General features: G+C 30.5%; 1 protein-coding gene across 1 annotated transcript; it reads right to left on the reverse strand.

The window, feature by feature from the left end:
• Positions 1-7,563: 7,563 nt before the first annotated feature.
• Positions 7,564-20,820, reverse strand: LOC124828896 (serine carboxypeptidase-like 13). The gene is made up of 14 exons (XM_088106235.1): positions 20,481-20,820; positions 20,237-20,382; positions 20,083-20,159; positions 18,234-18,356; positions 18,004-18,106; positions 17,827-17,864; positions 15,424-15,522; positions 15,237-15,323; positions 8,807-8,956; positions 8,639-8,710; positions 8,436-8,554; positions 8,227-8,340; positions 8,008-8,053; positions 7,564-7,836 (listed from the first exon to the last, which is right to left on the reverse strand). The coding sequence occupies exons 1-14, from the start codon at positions 20,645-20,647 to the stop codon at positions 7,753-7,755; spliced, it is 1,425 nt and encodes a 474-aa protein (XP_087962361.1). The 5' UTR covers positions 20,648-20,820; the 3' UTR covers positions 7,564-7,752.
• Between the last annotated feature and the right edge of the window lie 245 nt (positions 20,821-21,065).

Raw genomic sequence — 21,065 nt, forward strand, 5'->3', positions numbered from 1 at the left:
TCTCGAGCACTCCTTTTTATAGAATGGGAAGTGGACTTAGGTCATAACAAAGTAGAAACAGTACATTGAATAAATAAATAAATGCATTTAATCTAAAAAACTTCAAGAACATTCATCAAGAGTGTAGATGCATGCATAAGGTGCCTTAGGTTGTAAGTTATGTCCTGTGGGTTACTTAAGGCTCAAGCAAGTCCAAAGAACCACTAAGTTCGCATGCCCACTCAAGAATCAAGTTAAAAAGGCAAAATTGCAGTTTTTGTCAAAAGTTGTTTGTTTTAATCAATTATGTGAAACTCATAGTCGATTAAATCATAAAAACTACACTTTTCATGATGTTGTATGTTTTAATCAATTATGAGTTTTACATAATCAATTAAATCAGTAGTTGAACAACAAAAATAGATAAAATACAAGCCCAAATGAAATGTGACCTTGACCCAAAAACAAGGCCTAAAGAAAAGACTTACATATTTACAAAACTTAAGAGAAGGAAAGATAAGATAATAAGTTATTCTCCACAAGAGTAGAGTTCTTTGAAATCTCTTTTCCTCTTTCATTCTCCTAGTCATGGCTCTTGTCAGAGGTCTAACGTGGGTTCCTCTAGATGGTCCTCCATCAAATCTCATACATAGTTTTTACTATATCAAACATATTTAATAAAAAAATCATTTTTTATAAAAATCAACATTCTTCCATTTAAAAATCAAATTGAGACTTAAATGAATAAAAAACAACATATATAGAGAATGAACTGTGTTCATAAGGGGAGCATAAAGGGAGCAATATAAGTGCTAAACTCAATCCCTGATGTGTTTGGTTTTCGATGATGACAACACATTGATTGTAACAACATATATATTTTCATGTCAACAACATAAATGTGTATGTTTTATTGATACATATGTTGGTATGTAAATGTTTCTTTATGATTGATACATATGATGATATGTTGTTTGGTCTGCATACTTCTATGATCATAATTGAGTTTATATCTACTATATGCATACTAAATGTTTTTGTGTGATAAAACCACAAGCACAAAGCAACTATGTAGGAAATAATCGATTACAGTGATGTTGTAATCAATTAAGTTCATCAGACAGCTTATGTTTTAAGCTATGTCAAACCAACAAGTTTTAACCGATTACATTAAGTGTAAAATCAATTAAAACTCGTATCTTTGCAGACATCTTTTTGAAATGTGTTGTGATAAGTTTTGAACTGAAAATGTTTTCAAAATGCCTATGTGTTGTACTTAATCGATTACACATTTTATGTAATCAATTATGCTTGTTATACTTTGAAAAATGTTTGTTGATAAGTCTTAATTGTCTCAACGGTCATATTTTTATATGTTTTGACTTACATGATAAAGTCAATCGATTACATTTTGTTCTTAATCGGTTAAATTTGTTTGAATATTTTTCAGATGTAACTTTGTTACTAATGTAACCGATTACATTATTATAGTAATCGATTAGATTGCGTATTTTATGAGAAAACTATAAATTGACGCATTGCACACTGCTCTAAAGACTTTTGATCATTCTAAACTTTCATATTTGATATTTGTGAATTGATAAAAGAGTTACAAGTATGTTGAGACTCTCCAAGAAACAAGATACACAAAAAATGATAATCTTGAAGGTTTCTTGAAGAATAAATTTGAGCTTTCATTGTTGATCAACTACCGCACTACTGAGGTGTATTCTTGACTTATCTAATTTCGTTTTTAGCAATCTTGGATTGTGTTGTTCGTTGTGCATGCGACCAAGAAGAAGAGCGTGTAGTTATTTGTACTTTGAAAGGTGTCTCAAAGGGTGACTGCATAAGAGGATTGTTCTTGCTGCAATGTTTTGTTGTTGGCTATATTAGATTACTAAGTTAGAGAGGTGGTTACACTTGAGAGGTGGTCTCTGTAAAGTCTTGTTGTAAAAACTGAGATCTTTATAGAGCAATTGGATTTCAATCTTAGGTTGATTGAAAGGACACTAGATGTAGGCATTAAGGTTGAACTAGTATAAATCTTGTGTTTGTATTTCTTTCCTTATCTCTTTTACTTTCATTACATGTGTTTTATTGCTTGGATTTCAAGATAGATTAAAGATTTTTTTAAGTTTGTGAAAAAATTGAAAAAGTTATTGTTTTTATTATCATCAATTCACCCCTCTTGATAAGGGAAAGAAGGGAATTCTTTTCTTACAAAGTGAATACAAGACAACAACACTTAGAAACTCACACTAACAAATAACACGTGACACTCACGTCACAGACCTAACACGTTAACACCAAAAATTTTGCAAAAGAAAAAATTAAAAACAAATTAAAAATTAAAAAATTAGAAAAAAAAAACTATCAACTGAAATTTCTTTAACGTGTTGAAACCTAATTGAAACAAAGTAAAAAAGGAGACCTACGTAAAAGTTTTCAACTAAAATTATGACCTAATAACTAATTAAACCTAAACCAAATTTCAAGAGACTTCTACATACGTCAAAAAGTTAAAAAAGCAATACAATAAAATTGTTTTCTAGAGAATGCTAAAAGTAAAACTAAAACAATTAAATAAATAAATAAATTATCAATTCATCCATTATTATATAATTATCATTCACTCGAATCCTAACACAAAAATAGTACAATTTTGGAGAGTTAATTTTTTGTTATGAAATCCCGAAAATTTTCGGCGGTTTATGACTAAAACCGCAGCAACTTTATTCTTTTTCTTTTTTAAAAAATTTCCGGTGGTTCAAAACAAGAAAATTTCAACATATTGTTACCAATGAAGAGCATTGGTAAATTTGAAGATAAATGATTTTGATGATGCTGAAAGATGATACATTGTTATAGTTGTTTTAAAAGCAATTTGAAGATTATAAATGTATTAGGAAAAGCCTTAAACGTGTAATACTTAGAAAAATTCGTATTGTTAGAACTGCTACGTATTTAATCGATTATTAGAAGCTATAATCGATTATCCTGAGCCCTTCTGAAAAACCTCGTTGCTCTGGAATAATCAATTATTACTCCAAATAATCGATTATCACTAGTTCTGATGAGAACTGCCAAAGTCTCTGGAATAATCGATTATCACTCTTTGAAAACCCTGTAACGGACTTGAATAATCGATTATCACTAACAATAATCGATTATCTGCGGCAGTTATAATTCATCTTTGCGAACTCAGACCAGTTGGCTATATAGGTGAGTTCCAAAACTCTTAAAAATACTACTGAGCTTTTGAGAATACAGTGTGATCTGAGGAAGTTCCAAAAGCTAGTTCATTGCACTGCCTAGTCTCGTGAAAAGGAGAAGCTCTCGCTTTGTGGGTCAAAGGTCGGAGCGATTCTCTTCGAGTTGGCAACGCTATTGTTCTTCCGGTTCGTTGGTCGAAGGAAGAACTGTTCTGCACTGTTCCAGAGTTGAAGGAAAGTGTAGATTGTTGGCTTCCATTTCGTTGGTCGAAGGAAGGTTTTATATTTCGGTTTGTTTATTCACTCTAAATTGTATTTTGCTGAAACTGATTTTAGTGAAATCGTTAATCACTCTTTATAGTGATTAACAATTGGACGTAGATTCTTTTGAATCGAACCAGGATAAAAATCCAGTGTGTCAACTTTTCTATTTCCTTACACTCGTTACTGTTTTATGCACATCAAGTGTTTGTTAAATTTTCTCTAAGAAAATTGATTTTCTAAAATGGACCATCATAACTTGATTTGTGACCGTAACACGCTTTCCGAGTATTTTATTCCGCTGCGCAACTCTATAACGGTACCGATTGTTCCGACACATATAAAAAAAATTTCGGGTGGTGGCGACAGTACTGGTGGCAGCTTTGTGCATGAAATTGATAAATGCTTTATTGATGATTAAAAATATGTCTCTCAAGCTCAAAAGAAAGTCTTACTATATTCATCCAAAAGATTGGCCAGTCTTGTGGTACAGAAGGTTCCACAATAAAGTGCCAAGAAAAGTGTAAGTCAAGTCTTGTAGAGAGTAGAATCTTGTACTGTATATCTGCTTTTGCTTTTGATAATAGATGTTCTTGGAAACAGTTGCTTGCCTTATTATATATCTGCAAAAGTATCAAGCTAAATCTCTTGACTGTAACTTATTCAATTTACGGTTTTGCATGATGAAATTCATATCCAGGCTGCAGTACTGTCCATGGATGATTCAGTGTTAGATGTTGATTAGGTGGAAAATCTCATTAAATTTTGTCCAACCAAAGAGGAGATAGAGCTTTTAAAGGTGAAGCTTAACAAATTTATACGTGATTCTTGCCTCTTTATTAACAATTAAAGGTTTTAATTTCTAGAAATTTCTCTTATAAAATGAGTTGCTACCTTTCATTATAATTTTCTTGCGTTTCTAATTTTCATTCGTTTTGGTTATGAGGTTGGTGATAAAGAGAATTTGGGGAAGTGTGAAAAGGTTTGTGAATGATTTATTTACACTAGTAAAAAAACTGCTTTTTAACTCGCGTTATATGCTTCGGTTTAGGTGCAACCGAAGTCTATTAAAATGCGGTGGCATTTTTGCAATTTAAGCCAACTTATACGCCTCGATTCAAAATCAACCGAAGCATATAAGTCATATTACCTCGGTTAAAGTAATGACCGAAGCCTAAAAGCCCACCTGCCCCCTGACAGTCTCTGAAATTTTTTTTTTTTTTTTTTAAGAACTATAGGCCTCGGTCAGGTGTAGAACCGAGACCTATACTCGTTTATGGCTTCGGGCGAGCAGAGGACCGAGACCTATTCATTTTCCAGATCTCATTTTTTAAGAACAGTGCCTCGCTCTCCCTGCCTCGCTCTCCCTGCCTCGCTCCCTCACTCTCCCTCCCTCTCACTCGTTCTCCCTCACTCTCCCTCCCTCTCACCCGTTCTGCCTCCCTCTCCCTCGCTCTCCCTCCTCCCTTGCTCTCTCGCTCCGTCAATCTCTCACGCCCTCGCTCTCGCTCCATCAATCTCTCACGCCCTCGCTCTCGCTCCGCCACTCCCTCGCTCTCACTCCGCCACTCCCTCGCTCTCACTCCGCCACTCCCTCGCTCTCGCTCCGCCGCTCCCTCGCTCTCGCTCCGCCGCTCCCTGGCCCTCGCTCCGTCGTGCCTCCCACCCCGCAACCCCAACCCCACCACCAATCGCCACCCAACCGGACGCGATCTCACTCCACCAGCTGACGCGATCTCAGATCTAGTGTTTTTCGTGGACCGCCTGGTGCGGCCCGTGCCAGTGGTGGAGCCGCTGGCCTAGCACCCGTTCAGCCCCCTTCCGAGCCCTCAATCACCGTGGATGAAGCCGTTGTGGGACCGTCCGGCTTCGCTTCGAAGGCTGGGTTCTACCAATTGAAAAGGTGATTTCTTTGTACTGGAAATGGTACTGGAAATGGGGGAGAAGGAAGGAGCTGGGAAATGGGGGCCGATGGCAGCGTCAAATGAGGATTTTCTTTCATTTTTGTTATACTGGTTTTATCTGTTCTTAGATGTATCCTTACTCTGATTTATGGTTTTATCTGCTCTGTGATGCTGTGATGTATCTTATTCTGATTTTTGGAGTTGGTTTCTGTTTTGGAATTATAGCTGCTTGAGTTCGAATTCTGCATTGAAACATGGCTTCTGTGTTAAAGGATTGAGGAAAGACCAGAAAATGATTCAGGACCGAAAAGGATTGAGACATGGATTCTGAAATTTTTTTTTGTTGAATTTTTTAAGATACTAACTCGGTTCAAAAGATAACCGAGACAAAAATCAATCTCTTTTTGACCCGGTTTAGAACCGAGACATTAAACGGAACTTTTCTACCTCGCCTCTATATGCACCGGTTGTAAAACCGGTGCGTATAAACGAATCTAACCGATGCAATTTCTATTCTCTGTACTAGTGTTAAGCCATAATATTATATAGTACTTGAGAAAAGTGTAATGCGAGCTCAGAAAATCATGCGGGATTTCTATGTTGCATGAAGCTTATAGACCGGTTTTGTCTTAAGCAAATGTTGCTGTAAAAATATCCAATACTACTGATGATGTTCTCCAGGGAAACGTTCCAAAAATAGAGATGAAAGAACAAGAGTCAAAAGTACAAATAAAGAAAGAAGAGTACAATTTCAATTGGATTTCGAGTTCCCAACTCTCTCCACAAGCTTGAAGATCAAGGAGAAGGAAAATTTAAACCAGCTCGAAGATGACATGAGAAGAGTGCAATTCAAGAGAAAATTGAAAAGAAGGGAAATTTAAACTAGCTTTAAGATGACCATGAGAAGAGTGCAATTCAAGAGAAAATTGAGAAAAATGCAATTCAAGAGAAAACCAATAGTAAAGTAGATGCAACTTAGACATGAAATAAAATAAAAAATAACGTGTTAGAGCTTGTTATTAAGAACCTCATGACAAAATATTTGTATTTTTAATGTTGACATTTATTTTATATATTATTAATTACTTTTGATTTCAGATTATTATGATTTATAATTAAACATATTTTTTGTTATTCAAATTAAACAAATCATTTAAATAATTAAATGAATTGTATTATCGGCGGGCGGTTTTTAAAATTCTAAGTAAGTAAATCTAGAAACTTTTGACGATTTTGGATAATCTATACAAGTCTCGGCGGTTTTAGTAACTCCAGCGAATATAGTCGGTTTCTGTAGGTTTTTATGAAACTCTCGTAAATAGCGACGGTTTTAAACAAACTCGGTGAAAATTATTTATCGATGACAGTTTTTCTCGCGATTTTTCCAACAACAGGTAACACATTTACCAGATGTTAAAACCCTGGTAACGCGAAAATAAACCCAGGTATAAATATATACTTTTGTAGTGTAAATAAAATGAATTTATCAAAATATTAATCAATTTGTTAAATATCTTATACGTTTTCAAGTATCTATGTTTAAAATTTTATTCCTTTACCTCTTGATTTAAATAAATAAGTGATAGTTAAAATTAAAAAAAAAACAATAAGAAAATAAAAAACAAACTCAAAAAACTCAAAATAGTGATATGTAATTACTTTTCAAATGATATTAATGTCAAAATAACTGAAAAAGTTATATTAAACCATTCAAATAAAATCAAGGCAGAATTGAAAACAAAACAAAAAATTAAAAAAACACATTAAATAAACTCCATAAATATTAAAACCAAAATACAAATTATATCTGAAATATAATACATTATATTGTTGTATTGATGTAAAATTAAAATAATAAGAATATACAAATAAAAAATTGATCAATGTTAACTTAAATTATTTAGATTGAGATGTAAAAAATAAAGAAGTAACAAAATTTGTATGCACATAATTCATAATCAATCTATATTATCTAATTCAAAGGAAGCAAGGCTCCTCAACTAAATTGTTTATAAACATTATAATAAATGAAACATCATTAATTTCAATATATCAATATTTGTGATGATAGATAATGAAATAAAAGTTAATAACTTCTCTTTAATGACAAATACATTTATTAGGTTATTTACCGATAAAAATTGTGTTAACTCATCTCGATTTGACACGAAATACTGTCATTATAATTAACTCGCAACTAAATATAATAATGGAAAGAAATATCATCTTATTTTTTAAGTGATTATTCGAAATTAAAACATTACTTAATTACTTAATCCCTCCTTTTATATTAGAAGGTAGAATACTATTTTTGGGTTCATCAGAACACATTTATTAGGAAACAGATAAATTCGGTCCTTTGCAGCATCTTAAATGGCCTTTGTTTTAATTTTCTACAAAGCCTTCTTAGATATCCATCTACTGAACATGTCAAAACATTCTCCGGCTTTGTCAGTCGGAGGTCTGTGGCCCGCACCCTGAAATTATTGGAGAAAAAATAACAAAACAAAAAGCTGGCAAAGATTTACAATATATATATATATATATATATATATATATATATATATATATATATATATATATATATATATATATATATATATGCGTACGTGATCCCACAAGTGTAACAAAGAGAATGAGATACTTGCCTTCACAGTTGCAAATGTCATTCGATTGGAGTAAGTCCTCGTGTATCTACATGCAGGAAACACAAACATTAAATACAATATTTAATTATTATTTTAATATATATTAAGCATGATTAAATATAACTTATTTATTGGTCTGCATGGTATTGTTGGAAGACAATTCAGTAAGAGATAGGGTTCAAATTATGGTAAGAAAAAAAGAAAGTTATAAAATTATACCCTGCAACTTGGCCATTTGAATTCCATGGCCTCCAATCATCAACAATAGAGTAGTTTAAAGATCTTGTCCATTCTTCAGTTCCCAAGAAAGGAACCAATATGTCATGATCGCCACTGTTATTTGGCACAAGAAATTTGAATTATATATAGTTAATTTGTTGTATAGTTTTACTTCAAGCAATACAACAACATAAAGAAGGAACATTAACTTGTATATTAATGAACGATATCCTTTTTTACTAAGATTTGCGTGATATTCAACGCTGCTTGGAATATCGTACTTGAAATCTTCATCATGATTACAACGAATCCATGTTCCTATACTTCCCTGCAATGCATGCATTTGTAATTGTTATATAATGAGTTAGCATGTGTAAAGGAAAACCAAAAGCAGTGAGTTGTATGAACTCACCTTGCGAACATTAAGTGCAGTTCGAACATTATCATCATTTGCCCAATAAGTCATAAGGAGTGTTGTATAACTCTAATAGTGGTAAAGAAGCAAACATCATTGCCAAATACACGGAAAGGAAATAGTAATTAGAGAACATCTCTCATTCATTTAAGGCATCAACATTACCGGACATGTTACGTCTGACACTTTGAGATCAGTTTTCAAGAAATGCTTTTCAGAAAATTTCTTAATTAGGGATCTTCTCAAAAGAGCTTCAGGTTGATCGAACACACACAACGGCTCCAAAATATTGTATGTATAAAGTCCTGATACAAGCTGTGGCAGTGGAATTGTTAAATTCGATACAATTTTCTAAGAGTTTCAAGAAAACAAAAATCTAGAAACTTAGATTCTCTTATAACCACCATAAGTAATAGATTACAACTATATAATTCTAGATAATAATTTAGAAAATTGTAAAATTGACTGAACATATATAAAATAGAAAATACAAGTAATATAAATTTCTAACATATTATCCTCAATCTTCAATGTTGTTATCCACGTCTATAGAAGTGTCAATTTGATCCATGGTTTATGAGTAAGTTCTAATCTTTGAAACGTTCTTTTTTAAAAGATCTTTTCAAGTGAAAAAAAAAGTTTCAACTTTCAGAGTTCCCTATCAAGTAGGTTAGTATCAAGATTAAGATGGGATTGACCCTACTACTAAATGAATAACTTATCCAGAAATTATTTGACCGGGTTTTAAGGTTTATATACAATTCATGCAAATTGGATTTTTATTTCTATTCTAGAATATGTTTCCAATACTTTTTCTGGACATACGATACGAAAATAAAAAAGATAAGTCATTCAATTGAATTAGGATGTTTTTGAATCTCAACTCTATGGGGAAGGCAAAAGCTACTGACTTTCGCCTTGCAACTCGGCTCTGAGCCCGATGCCTTTAGCAGCTCTTATGTCTTGCCTAGTCCTTCCGAGATCGGAGTGGAGAGCTTCAGGCAGCACCACAGCCCTAGGAGCACTAGAATAGGTAGCACGGGTCACAGCAAGACTTCAATCTCTCGATCCAGCAATGAGGAAAGAAAGGTCTCTGTCCCGAAAGAAAAGAAGTGGCATTTCCCTTCCGCTTACTACCTATCACAGAGGTACCTAACTCTATTTGCTGTTGGGCTTGCTGGTTAGATAGGAATTGGTAACAACATAGCTCTTCTTTCAATGCTCTGTAGATTGGGCACTTTTGCCCTAAAGCAGGGAGAAGGAACCCCCTTAGATGTCTATGTATCTTTATCCCCTTTTTTTAGCGTTATATCTGATCTGCTCTCTCTAAAAAATGGAGAGAGAAAGAGCAGATGGATCCTATCCCCTATATCGAACACTAAATCCTATCTATTGATAGAAACATCTTCGTCAAATACCGGACTGCGGAGTTGAAGGCTTAGGCTTAGGTCTAGGTCTTCGCACCATCTTGGAACTTTTTTCTGAGCTTTCGACAATTGAGTCTCGGACGCTAACTAAGGAGACTACTACATCTCGCTCTTATTATAAAAAAAACAATAGAAAAGAAGACAGGTTGCCCTGCCCTGTCAGTCTCAAGCTCGAGGTCGTCTTTCTTGTCTCACACCATATAAGCCTTCAAATAGAAAATCTATCTTGGTTCTATTATATTCTAGTAGTGTAATGTATTCTATGTATCTTATAGGAATTGAAAATACTCTTTCAATCAAACAAATATTTGAATTATTCCCGTATTCCTTTTTTGAGAAAATCAAGGGAATCAAAAAGAAGAAGAAATGGATCAATTCCTTGCCTTTGCTCTCATTGCTGCTGGAAGTCCAGTCTTTTAAGTTAAGTGAAATCCCAAAAATGGAAAGTCAGTAGTCATTGTCGGGATGGAAAGCTACTCTTCAACCACTTATTTAAGCGCTATGCACCTAAGCTCAGTCTTTCTGGCAGCTATCTTGCTAAACCTAGATTCTTGCTAAAGAGTTCCTTTTTCTTCTCTCTTTATGCTCGAAATCGTACTCATTCGACATCGAATTTCATGGGCTGGGCATCATTACATTATTAAATAAAAAAAATTGTTGAACACCCAAAAGTTTCCCAAACACTCGCTAATCATTGTCACTTTACTCATCAACTAATGCATCTATAAAAAACAATTGTTCTCGTATAATAACACGAGTTATATGATCATCACACAAACATAAACAAGTAAGGGTGAGCTAATAGAATAAACATCAAGCTACCGATAAACATCAAAATACCAATACACAATAAAATTATAATGAGCATTGTACACAAGTTTGAATTAAGGACAACTCGTGCCAATACCAACTATCTCCACAATCGTATGTCATCTTTCATACTTCATCACACCATTCCTATTTACCAAAATAAGACGATTTGAATCGTCTTCCATTGTAGCTCTGGACCTCTCTCTCCTACTCCTTAAAGACTTATGACTAAAAACTCTTATATGATTCCCATTGGCACTATACTCAACATAACTTGGAACCCTACAGTGAGACATCCATTTCGTTCTACCCCTTGAAAGCGGAAAGAGAAACACTCAAATATAAGGCCATTCTACTGCCCATCATGGATGAAGAGACTCATCTCTTCCATTGCCTCTTAAATATGAAGAGACTCATCTCTTCCATTGCCTCTTAAATATGAAGAGATTCACCTTTCTACAATTTCACAAGAGGAAAGGTACAACAACGAATTAATGAAGTATGGCAAGAAGACAAAGCAAACAACACTTGTTTCAACTTCACACAGCACAACCACATCATAACCAACGTTTAATCACACATAGTTTGGCATTTATAGTTCATACAACCATACATCCAACCCACAATCCAACAATATCAATTCACTCATCACCCATAGCATTCAAAGACCATTATACTGTAACTAAATCAATCTAGTAAAATAACCAATAGGTCAGCTACATCCCAAAACACGCATAATAATACACCTAAACTGATTAATAACAATTCAAACACACACTCAACCAACAAAGGAACAATCTAAAACACACCTAAACAACACAACAACAATCCAAAATCACACTTAGAGAATATAGTAAGAGACTGGAAAACTCCAATTTACATGTCAATCTACACTATATTTCCCATATTTTAAAATAACACACTGTACTCCCATGTCTTATCCTCGCACGCAAACAACCAAACAGAAATACACATATTCACAACTTCACACTCGAAAATATGTTGTCTAGTATCTCATACAAAATTGTCCCTCACATAGTTGCATTCACAAGATAATAATTAAATAAATGTCATACCAAGATAAAGTCAACTGAAACACACAAAATAGTTAATCATATACTAAATACACCCCCTCTTTTTACTTACACCATATATGATAGAGCTAAATTAATATGTCTAACTCTATATTTAGTACATTGTTACTAAAACAAAATCTTAAACTATCATAACAAAACAATTAACCTTTACTATTTCCTCTAAAATTCTAAGTATGGTGTACCAAAGTTAAGATTGGTTATTTATAGGATATAGATATCTTACCCAACTACCTCAAAATTTCAATTGTTTTTGAGTATTTTCCAAAAAGTTGCCTTAATCATGATCTATACAAATTCAACTTCATCGTTACCCATGACTATTTTCACTAAAAATTATATTTATCAAAACATTAAAATGAAGACATATGCTTGATAAAAAAAATTATGATTTCTATCCCCTGTAAACTATGATGCAATTATGATAATGATCGAGCAAGATAAGGATATGTCCATCTTATTACTAATATGAATAGGTTCCCTTAAGCGAAGATTGAAAAGGTACAACAAAGACACTTTTCATATATTTTTAAATCAAAGGTTAAATCACAATCTTATAATAAAGGAAACAAAGCAAAGAAAAAGGAAAAAAATTGAAACAATAATAATTCTAAAAGCTTCTCAAAATCCAATAAAGACAAATGTTCTCAATGTGACATTTACAAAATGTCAAGTTACTAAGAAAGAGATTGTTAGTATCACCAAGAAACTCAACATTAGTACTACAACAAATTTAGACACATAAAGAATTGTTACAAAAAACAACCATAAAGCAATTTCATCAAAGAATGTGATTGTGAATAATACATTTTTATGCTACATTAGATTTCATTAAAAAAACAAGTGAAAGTTGATACTTGGGTACCGAATTCAATAATCACATTACCAAATACATGAGCATATTTAGAAATATTGATGATTGTATATCAAAGTGAAAGTTCAATTAATGAACGATGCACTAGTGGAGTTAAAAGGTAAAGTCAATGTTGTTGTAGAGATAAAGAAAAGTACAAGACCAATAAAAGAACTATTTTTAGCTCTAAATCTTAAAAAATATCTCTTGAGCATTAGCCAATGATAAATAAATGTTACATTCTTCACTTTAATGGGGATATATGTGTAAGATATGATAATAGAAGATGAGAGATAGGTGAAGTTAAAATGGAGAAGAGAAATATAAGCTTTTATAGATAATTCCATGAAAGTCCCACCATTAATGACTCATAACATTGGAATCAAGATTTTGTTGCGTCAACACCCAAAATTTGAAGTTATTAGACATTAGGATAGGTTTACCATACATAGATGAAATTATAAAGTTAGCTAAGGATCTCATAGGAAAGTAATACATATTATCATTTTCAATAGACAAAAGCATGGAGAGTGAAAAACTTTTTAGAGCTACCATAAATAACTAACAAGTATTTTTTACTTTTCACTAATTAGTTTTCTAGAATGACTTAGATGTAGAAAGATTAGAAGTTTTTGGAATATTCAAAAAGATTAAAGCTCTCAACGACAAATGAAGTGGTAGACATATACAAAATTTTAAGAAGTGGTTGAGGAAAAAAACATAACTCACATGAATTCAATAAGTTTCGTGAGGATGAAAGAATTAAACAACTTACAATTATATTCTTCATAACAAAATACTTTGTTAGAAAGGATAAATTGCATAGTCATGGAGATCTCCAAAGAATCTCTTGAGCATTAACTAGTGATGGAGAAATATTACACTTTTTACTTTAATGGATTTACATGTGTAATATATGATAATAGAAGATGAGGGATAGGTGATGTTAAAATGGAGAAAAAAAACATAAGTTAAAATTGTATATGGCTTTGAGCAATCTCCTTGATCCTAATAGAGCAAAATTGACAACTGCATCATCAATAAAGGATTCAAGAGGAAAAAAAGTGAGACAACTCTATACATTAAGACTTAAGGTTAATATGATGTTCTTATTATATCTTTTTAAGTATATCTTATCTACATAGGAAACAATATGATGGTGGAACTCAGAAAAAATAATGAAAACATCTGAGATAATCGACCTTGACTTAATAAATTACTTCCTCGACATATAGAGGTAAGACAACAAAAAGAAAGAATGTTTACCTCTCAAAATAAATATAGTGAGACTTGACTAAAGATGTTCAAGATGTATAGTGAAAAATTTTGTTACTCCACTAATGACAAATGAGAAGATGCAAAAGGATGATGGAGCACGGTAAGTTGATGCATCATGTTAGACATGTTTAATTAAAACTTATTATGTCTGGTAACACAAAGTCAAATATTATGTAAGTTAGAAGTCTTTTGTCAAAGTTGATATTAATTAAGTACACCTTGGAGAAACAAAAAAAGAACTTTAATCCCTAAAACATTAAGAGAGTTTGGTAAGTACAAGTTCATGAAAAACTTAAGACTAGTCAATTGCACTAGTAGTGATTGGTTGACATGAAGAGTAGAGCAGGTTACACCTTACTTGGATTAGGATTATGTTTCATAGACATAAAAAAATCAACCGCAGAAACAATTTATATGACCGTTGTAAAAACTACAAGTCAATCAACAAAACATGAAAGAATACATGAATAAATAAAAGAAAAACAATATAAATTTACTATCATGACAACAAACCAATTATGATAATGTAAAATAATTCATTCCATTATCAAGAAACAAATCATACACTTATTAAATATCACTTCATCAAAGGGGTATAATCAAACAAGCAAATTCAACTCAAGTACTATAAACACAAAAATCAAATTGAAAACATATTCACCAAGGTATCACCCAAAGTCATAAATTTGCATTTAAAAGTGTTAAGTTTGGCATAAACTTCTAGAAGTTATAAGAAAAGAAAAATCTAAAAACAAAGAAATTATGCTAGACAAATAATAGATAAAACCTAAAATTATAACAATAAGATAATTACAAAAGTTAAGAAAATCTAAAATCATCTAGAAAAGTGTAGAATTAGTGGTTTACTTAAGTAGATAGGTAAAGTCACTTATTGTAACAATATAAACTCCTCCACATTATTCATTATTTCCAAAACTATCTTCTACAACTTATATTTACTATATTACTATTCACTAAATTAAACATGTCTAACATAGCAACTATATTTTTTTACTCTTAAAATTATAACATAAATAATATTTGACCTTATAATGTTTTATTATTTCACTAAAAATTCTAGTCACCAAAATTTTATAAGAAAAGAAGGGATATAAAAAAGAGAGAATGCATACCTTATTGAATGATTCCATATCTTTATAGCATAATGCATTTTCGGAGTCCACATCGATGTAGTTTCCTTTACAATTTTTTTGTAGTGACTATTAATAAATTAAGAGAATTCCTTAGTCTTTGATTTTTTTTTTAATGAGTAGAATCCTTTAAAATAGAAATTCATGAATTAAAATAAAATAAAATCACCTCATATAGCTCTTCAGAAATAAGTGCCATTCCATAAGCAAAAGGGATTCTATAGTTTGGTTCCCTTCTAGTTGTTAGTGGATCCCCCAAAAGGTATCCCTAAAGTAAAATAACGCTTCATTATCAGAAATTAAGTTTGATGCCACCTTTTTCTATTAAAATATAAATAATTTTTTTCATTTGTTACATAATTCCATTTTTAGCTTTTGTTAAGAATCTTATTTCTAGGTTTTTCATGTTGCATTCCACTGTACTACCACAAAGAGTACCAAATTAAATAGGTCATCTATGGAATTTTGTTACTGTAAAAAAAGATAAGTAGTTGAGAGCAAAATATATATATATATATATATATATATATATATATGTGTGTGTGTGTGTGTGTGTTATTTGTTTTCTCTAAAACAATTTCTAAATTTGTAGTCTTTAAAATTATTGATACTGCTAAGGTTTGAAGATTCTTCGTTACGTTTAAGTGATTTGACATACGGTATTAAAAAATAAGTGCGTATTAATTTTTCTTACCATGCAAAGTTAATATTTGTTATCCCATACTTTTTCTCATTTGTTATCCTAATATATTCTAAGAATTGTTTATTTTGATCTCTAGCTTGTTTCATTTCATTAAATTTTCTTATTCAGGTGAAAAAAAGTTCTTTTATTTATTTCTCTTTTTTTTTTTTTCGTAATTACAAAAGTTGAAGATATAGTATATTCTTTTATTAATATCTACATCATTGAGTCTTTATCAAACAAGCTTTGACTCATTGAACTTGGTCCTTTTTGTGATAACCAAAACTAAAATTAAAACTTATTTTCCCTTTATTGTAATATTGTAATAAGTGACTATTAGAAATCTTCTATCATTAATCATGGTAATTTTAAGAAAGATATTTTATATTGGGAATGTATTTCAATATTTTAAGATCTTTGTCTTTTAGTATTTTCAAAACAATGTTATACTAAAATTAATGTTGAATTATGACATGAAATATAAGTTTATTAAAAAATATTTAACAAATATTTTTGTGAAAAATGATTGAAATGAACCATAATGAATCTATTTTTAATTAAATTTATGAATTCGAAAACATGGTTGATGACATAAAAGTGGAAGGAAGTAACGTACTAACTTTTTATAATGAAAGCGTTTTCTTTCTAAAATTATTGTTTTTAATATTTTATATCTTGTTATTGCTGATTATGAAGATATTTTTTGTTTTAAACTACTTTGAATCTCCATTTTAGTTAACTTTCTCTAGTTCTATCATAGTTGAAATAAACTTTTAATTTTTCTCATAATAGTACAATAAATTATTAAATAAAAATTGATTTTACATAAAGAAATAATTATTCACTATATTAACTTAGATTCTATTTTATAAATTAAAAACAGTTAATACATAAAATATTCTTTATCATGAATAAAAAAGTTATAATTGTTGTGTGATTTAGAGTTTAAATTAATTTCTGACTTAGTTACCATGAAAAACTAGTATCTAAATTAGTCTTTAATTTAAAGTTATAAATAATTTAAAAACAATAATATTAAATAGATAAAATTTAGATAATTAATATTAGAGATTAATTTAACTTTAATTCATATATCAATTATAATATTTTATTTATAATAGAGACTATTTTAAATATTAATATTTTAATTTACAAAATAGTATCTAGCTTACTTAGTTAATTCAGTAACTAATTATTTTATCTCTAAAATTAATTATTATTTAATGATTTCACATCACCATACAAAATACATTATTATCCGATATTAAGTTTCCATGTACATACAGTCCAACTCTAATTTAAAATATCACAATTGTAAAAGTAATTTTGTTATATTAATTATAATTCATTTAGTATAAAAGTGAGAGATAACTATATGCGATGACATCTTTTAAAAAAGAAAAAAAAATTATATCAATTTTATAATTGATATAAAAAGTGAAATAATAACATTTTCATTTTCATAGTGAAAAAAACTGTATATATAAATTCTAATTATAACAGTTATAAAAAATATTCTTTTTTATTTTTAATTATAAACACATTATTTTTTGTGACTTGATTGAGGAATAAACCTCGCTTTAGTTCCTTCAAAACCTCTGCATCTTCCCAAACTGTCTTTGATTCACCACCCAATAATACATGGTTTCTCTAATGTCTCCATTTTCTTATTTATATATCAATTTCATAACTTTCAATTTTTTCTGTAATACCTATTATTTCACATCTTCCTGCTCATTTGCATTTTCAAATTCTTTTTTTATTTTTATTTTGAATTCTTGATTAATACTCTTCCTTACTTCTATATAATCGATGTAAAAACTTATTTTTAACTGTTATAAAAAGACTTATTTTTATATACAACATAAAACAATAATTTAAAATGCTAACCTGGAGATTTATCGTTGGTTGAATCCCTTCATGATTAGCTGAAAGTAATGAAATTTGCTAATACGTATTATAACAAACTATAGTAACTTAATGATATAATTTACATTTCAGCCGTCACCAATTAACGGTCTAATGATTGTTAATATGTGGTTTTAAAATCATTTAGAAACATTTTACCTTGTGCAATTTCTTGAACAATTACTGGAACTGGAATGCCAGAATATGAAGCACCAGCAATGTAAACTTCGTTTGACAAAAATTTTGGATGATCAATTAACCACTACAAACAATTAAGAAAAGAAAATGATTGACTGACAAAGAAAAGAAAAGAAATGTAGCTGCAAACGCAACTAAAAACAAAGAAAAGACAAGGATTTTAAAATAAAGAAATAAAATTTGGAGAATACCTTCCTTAGAAATTCATGGGCTTGATCGGCTAACAACGTATCACTTCTTTGAGCAGCAAGTTCTGTTCTGGCATAACTAAAGCCTGTTAAAACAGGCAAGTCTACGTATATAATGCTACTAACCTATCAAAAGGACAAAAAAACATAAGAATAAGACCCAATTTGAAAACAGAAAATATATTTTTCCTTTTTTAAATATAACAGGATCGTTTCGTTATAATTCTTTTTAATATGATAAGAAATGTTTTTTTCATATAAAATTTAAAATATAAAATAATTTTTAAAAAATCATAAATTTTTAATAAATATTTTTTTTTACTATAATTTTATAGCAAGTTTAGTCTCTACTCAGTCTCTGTGTATACTATTCCATACCAACATAGTTTTGTTAATGGTTCTCTACCTCGTGGGGTTTTGACTTGTCGAGTTGATCTTATTCATACTTAATCTAACTTTTAACTGAATTTTGTGATTTAAAGATTATTTTTATTTCTATTCTGTTTATATGCATAAATACTTGTTAGAGATTTATTTCCTAAAGAAATCTTGATACTGGTGTCAAAATTTTCCAATTTTTAAAACCTTAATCTCCAAACACAAAAACCATGACTGGTTCATGTAGGACAAGTAAAAAAGGAAAAAAAAAAAAAGCAAGTCCGACAAGTAAAAAAAATAAGCAAAGTTTAGATTACAATTTTATTGACAATGTAAAAAAAGAAAAAATAGTTGTATTTAAGTCTGAATTTCATCTAGGTGGTTGTTGTTAATCCAAGCCTTTCAGTAATGTATATATATATACAGTGATTCTTTGTTCCGTATATGTAAATAATGACACCTGACTTGTAAGGGAAATTAACCTTTGTTCTGTTTTTTGTGATTACTATTTTTTTTTACGAGGAATTGATTGTTTTGTTGGTTTTGTGAAATTCGTTTTTTGGTTGGTTTAGTAAAATTGATCAAAACTACATATTGCAAAGAGATAGCTAGAGTATAATTGAATTTTGTGTGTCCTTATCTTGAATGAGTCTTGATTATTTGTATTTAATTTGCAATGTTGACATCAATTGACACTTATGAGTGTGGATATTAAGTAATGAAACACATGCACACCATTATTTATACAAACATTACTTATTCATGGAATAAGGTATTAAAAAAGTGACTAAATACTCATGTAATTGTTCATTACGATATTATTTTAACTTCATTATTTTATTTGTAGATTTTAATGATTTATCTTCCATGGAAGGTTCAAACATGAAAGACATTAGAAACAAGTGAATTTCTTTTATTTTAAGTGTTACTCAATTGTAGAAACTTAACTACAATTTAGTAGTATACGTAGGTTAATATAATATTTTGATTAAATATATAATTTTAGGTACAAATAATGTATTAAATATTATTAGATAATTTAATATATGAAATAAATTTTATTTTGTTTGTTCAATTGAATCTATTTATTTTTAGGTACATGAATTATAAATTGAATAGATGAAATGATAAAAGGATTGGATGTCATAATAGATTAATTCGAAATAACATGTATTATATGACTGTTAACTAAAAGTTTGTTATGATAGACTGAATATCTTATGATATGATAGGTAATAAAAAATAAATTGTAATGACGAATACTTTTTATGACAAATTAAATGTGATGACTGTTACAACTATGACATCAATCCAGCTATTATAATATGTCAATTTTACTCGTGATAAGAAAATCATTTATGCACAAGTGATTTTTATATTTTTAATAAAATTTGAATATAAGTAACGTCATTTTGTATATAATGTTAGTAATGTCATGAACTTATTTGTGTGAGAAGTGGATGTAGACTAGCACCTTGTTCCATGATTCATTCCTGACGATCAAGTTGGGTGCACCTCCATTGTACTCCTCCTGTTTTAATGCAAGTGGACCTGTATCACCCATACGGAGTAAACATAGTTTTTTCTCTTTCTAAACGCAAAATGAAAAGGAAGATAAACGGTGTTACCTATTTCAAGTAAAAGGGCAGTTAGGGATGAACAACCATGGCCACCGGATAGCCAAAGCAGGAGAGGATCTTCCTTGGGATTGTTATCTGACTCAATGAAGTAATAAAATGTCTGCACATCCTCTGATTCTCCCACTCCCACATACCTTTGATATTATCAGTTTCAACCAAATGCTTTCCATCTCATAACCCAAAACTTAAACCATATATAGGATTAGTAGTTAGCACTAAGAGTTTAACTTACCCAGTTTCAAGAACAAAAGGAAGGGGTCCCTCGAATCCTGGAAGGAACTTCACTCTGGAGGCACAAGACGCTGGTTCAATGGAATAGTGTGACAAAAGAAGTAGGAAAAGTAGAATACGACGGTGAACCAAATCTGAAGAAATGACACTTGACTTCAACTTTCCCATTTTTTATGCTCTTTTCTCAACCTTTTCTCTCATCACTTTCATGCTTTATAGCTGGAGCTAGCTTCTAGAACTCTCCTGGTGAGCCGTGGATTAATACAAGGACAGAAAGTAATGGATGCCTAAAAGTTGGATTCTTCAAAATATTAGTCCATAAGATTTGTTTTTAAGCAGTTTTCAGCTCTTTTATTGGTTTAACTGTAGTTATTGAATTTGAAGGCTTTAATAACGGTGACTTTGGTCCGTACGGTAATGCTGTATTATTTTCTATACAAGTGGTAGGTTTGGTGGTAGGTTTGATAATTGGTGGACGAAATCAGTCACTTAAGATATGTGGTGTTAAATTACAAGATTTATTATATGCTCTTGTTATTAATCGTGAGTTCTATTTTTAAGATTTTTTTTATATTTTTTCCTTTAA

The sequence above is a fragment of the Vigna umbellata genome, chromosome 2 (assembly GCF_029865625.1).
Source record: "Vigna umbellata cultivar VRB3 chromosome 2, Vumbellata_1.0, whole genome shotgun sequence".
NCBI lineage: Eukaryota > Viridiplantae > Streptophyta > Magnoliopsida > Fabales > Fabaceae > Vigna > Vigna umbellata.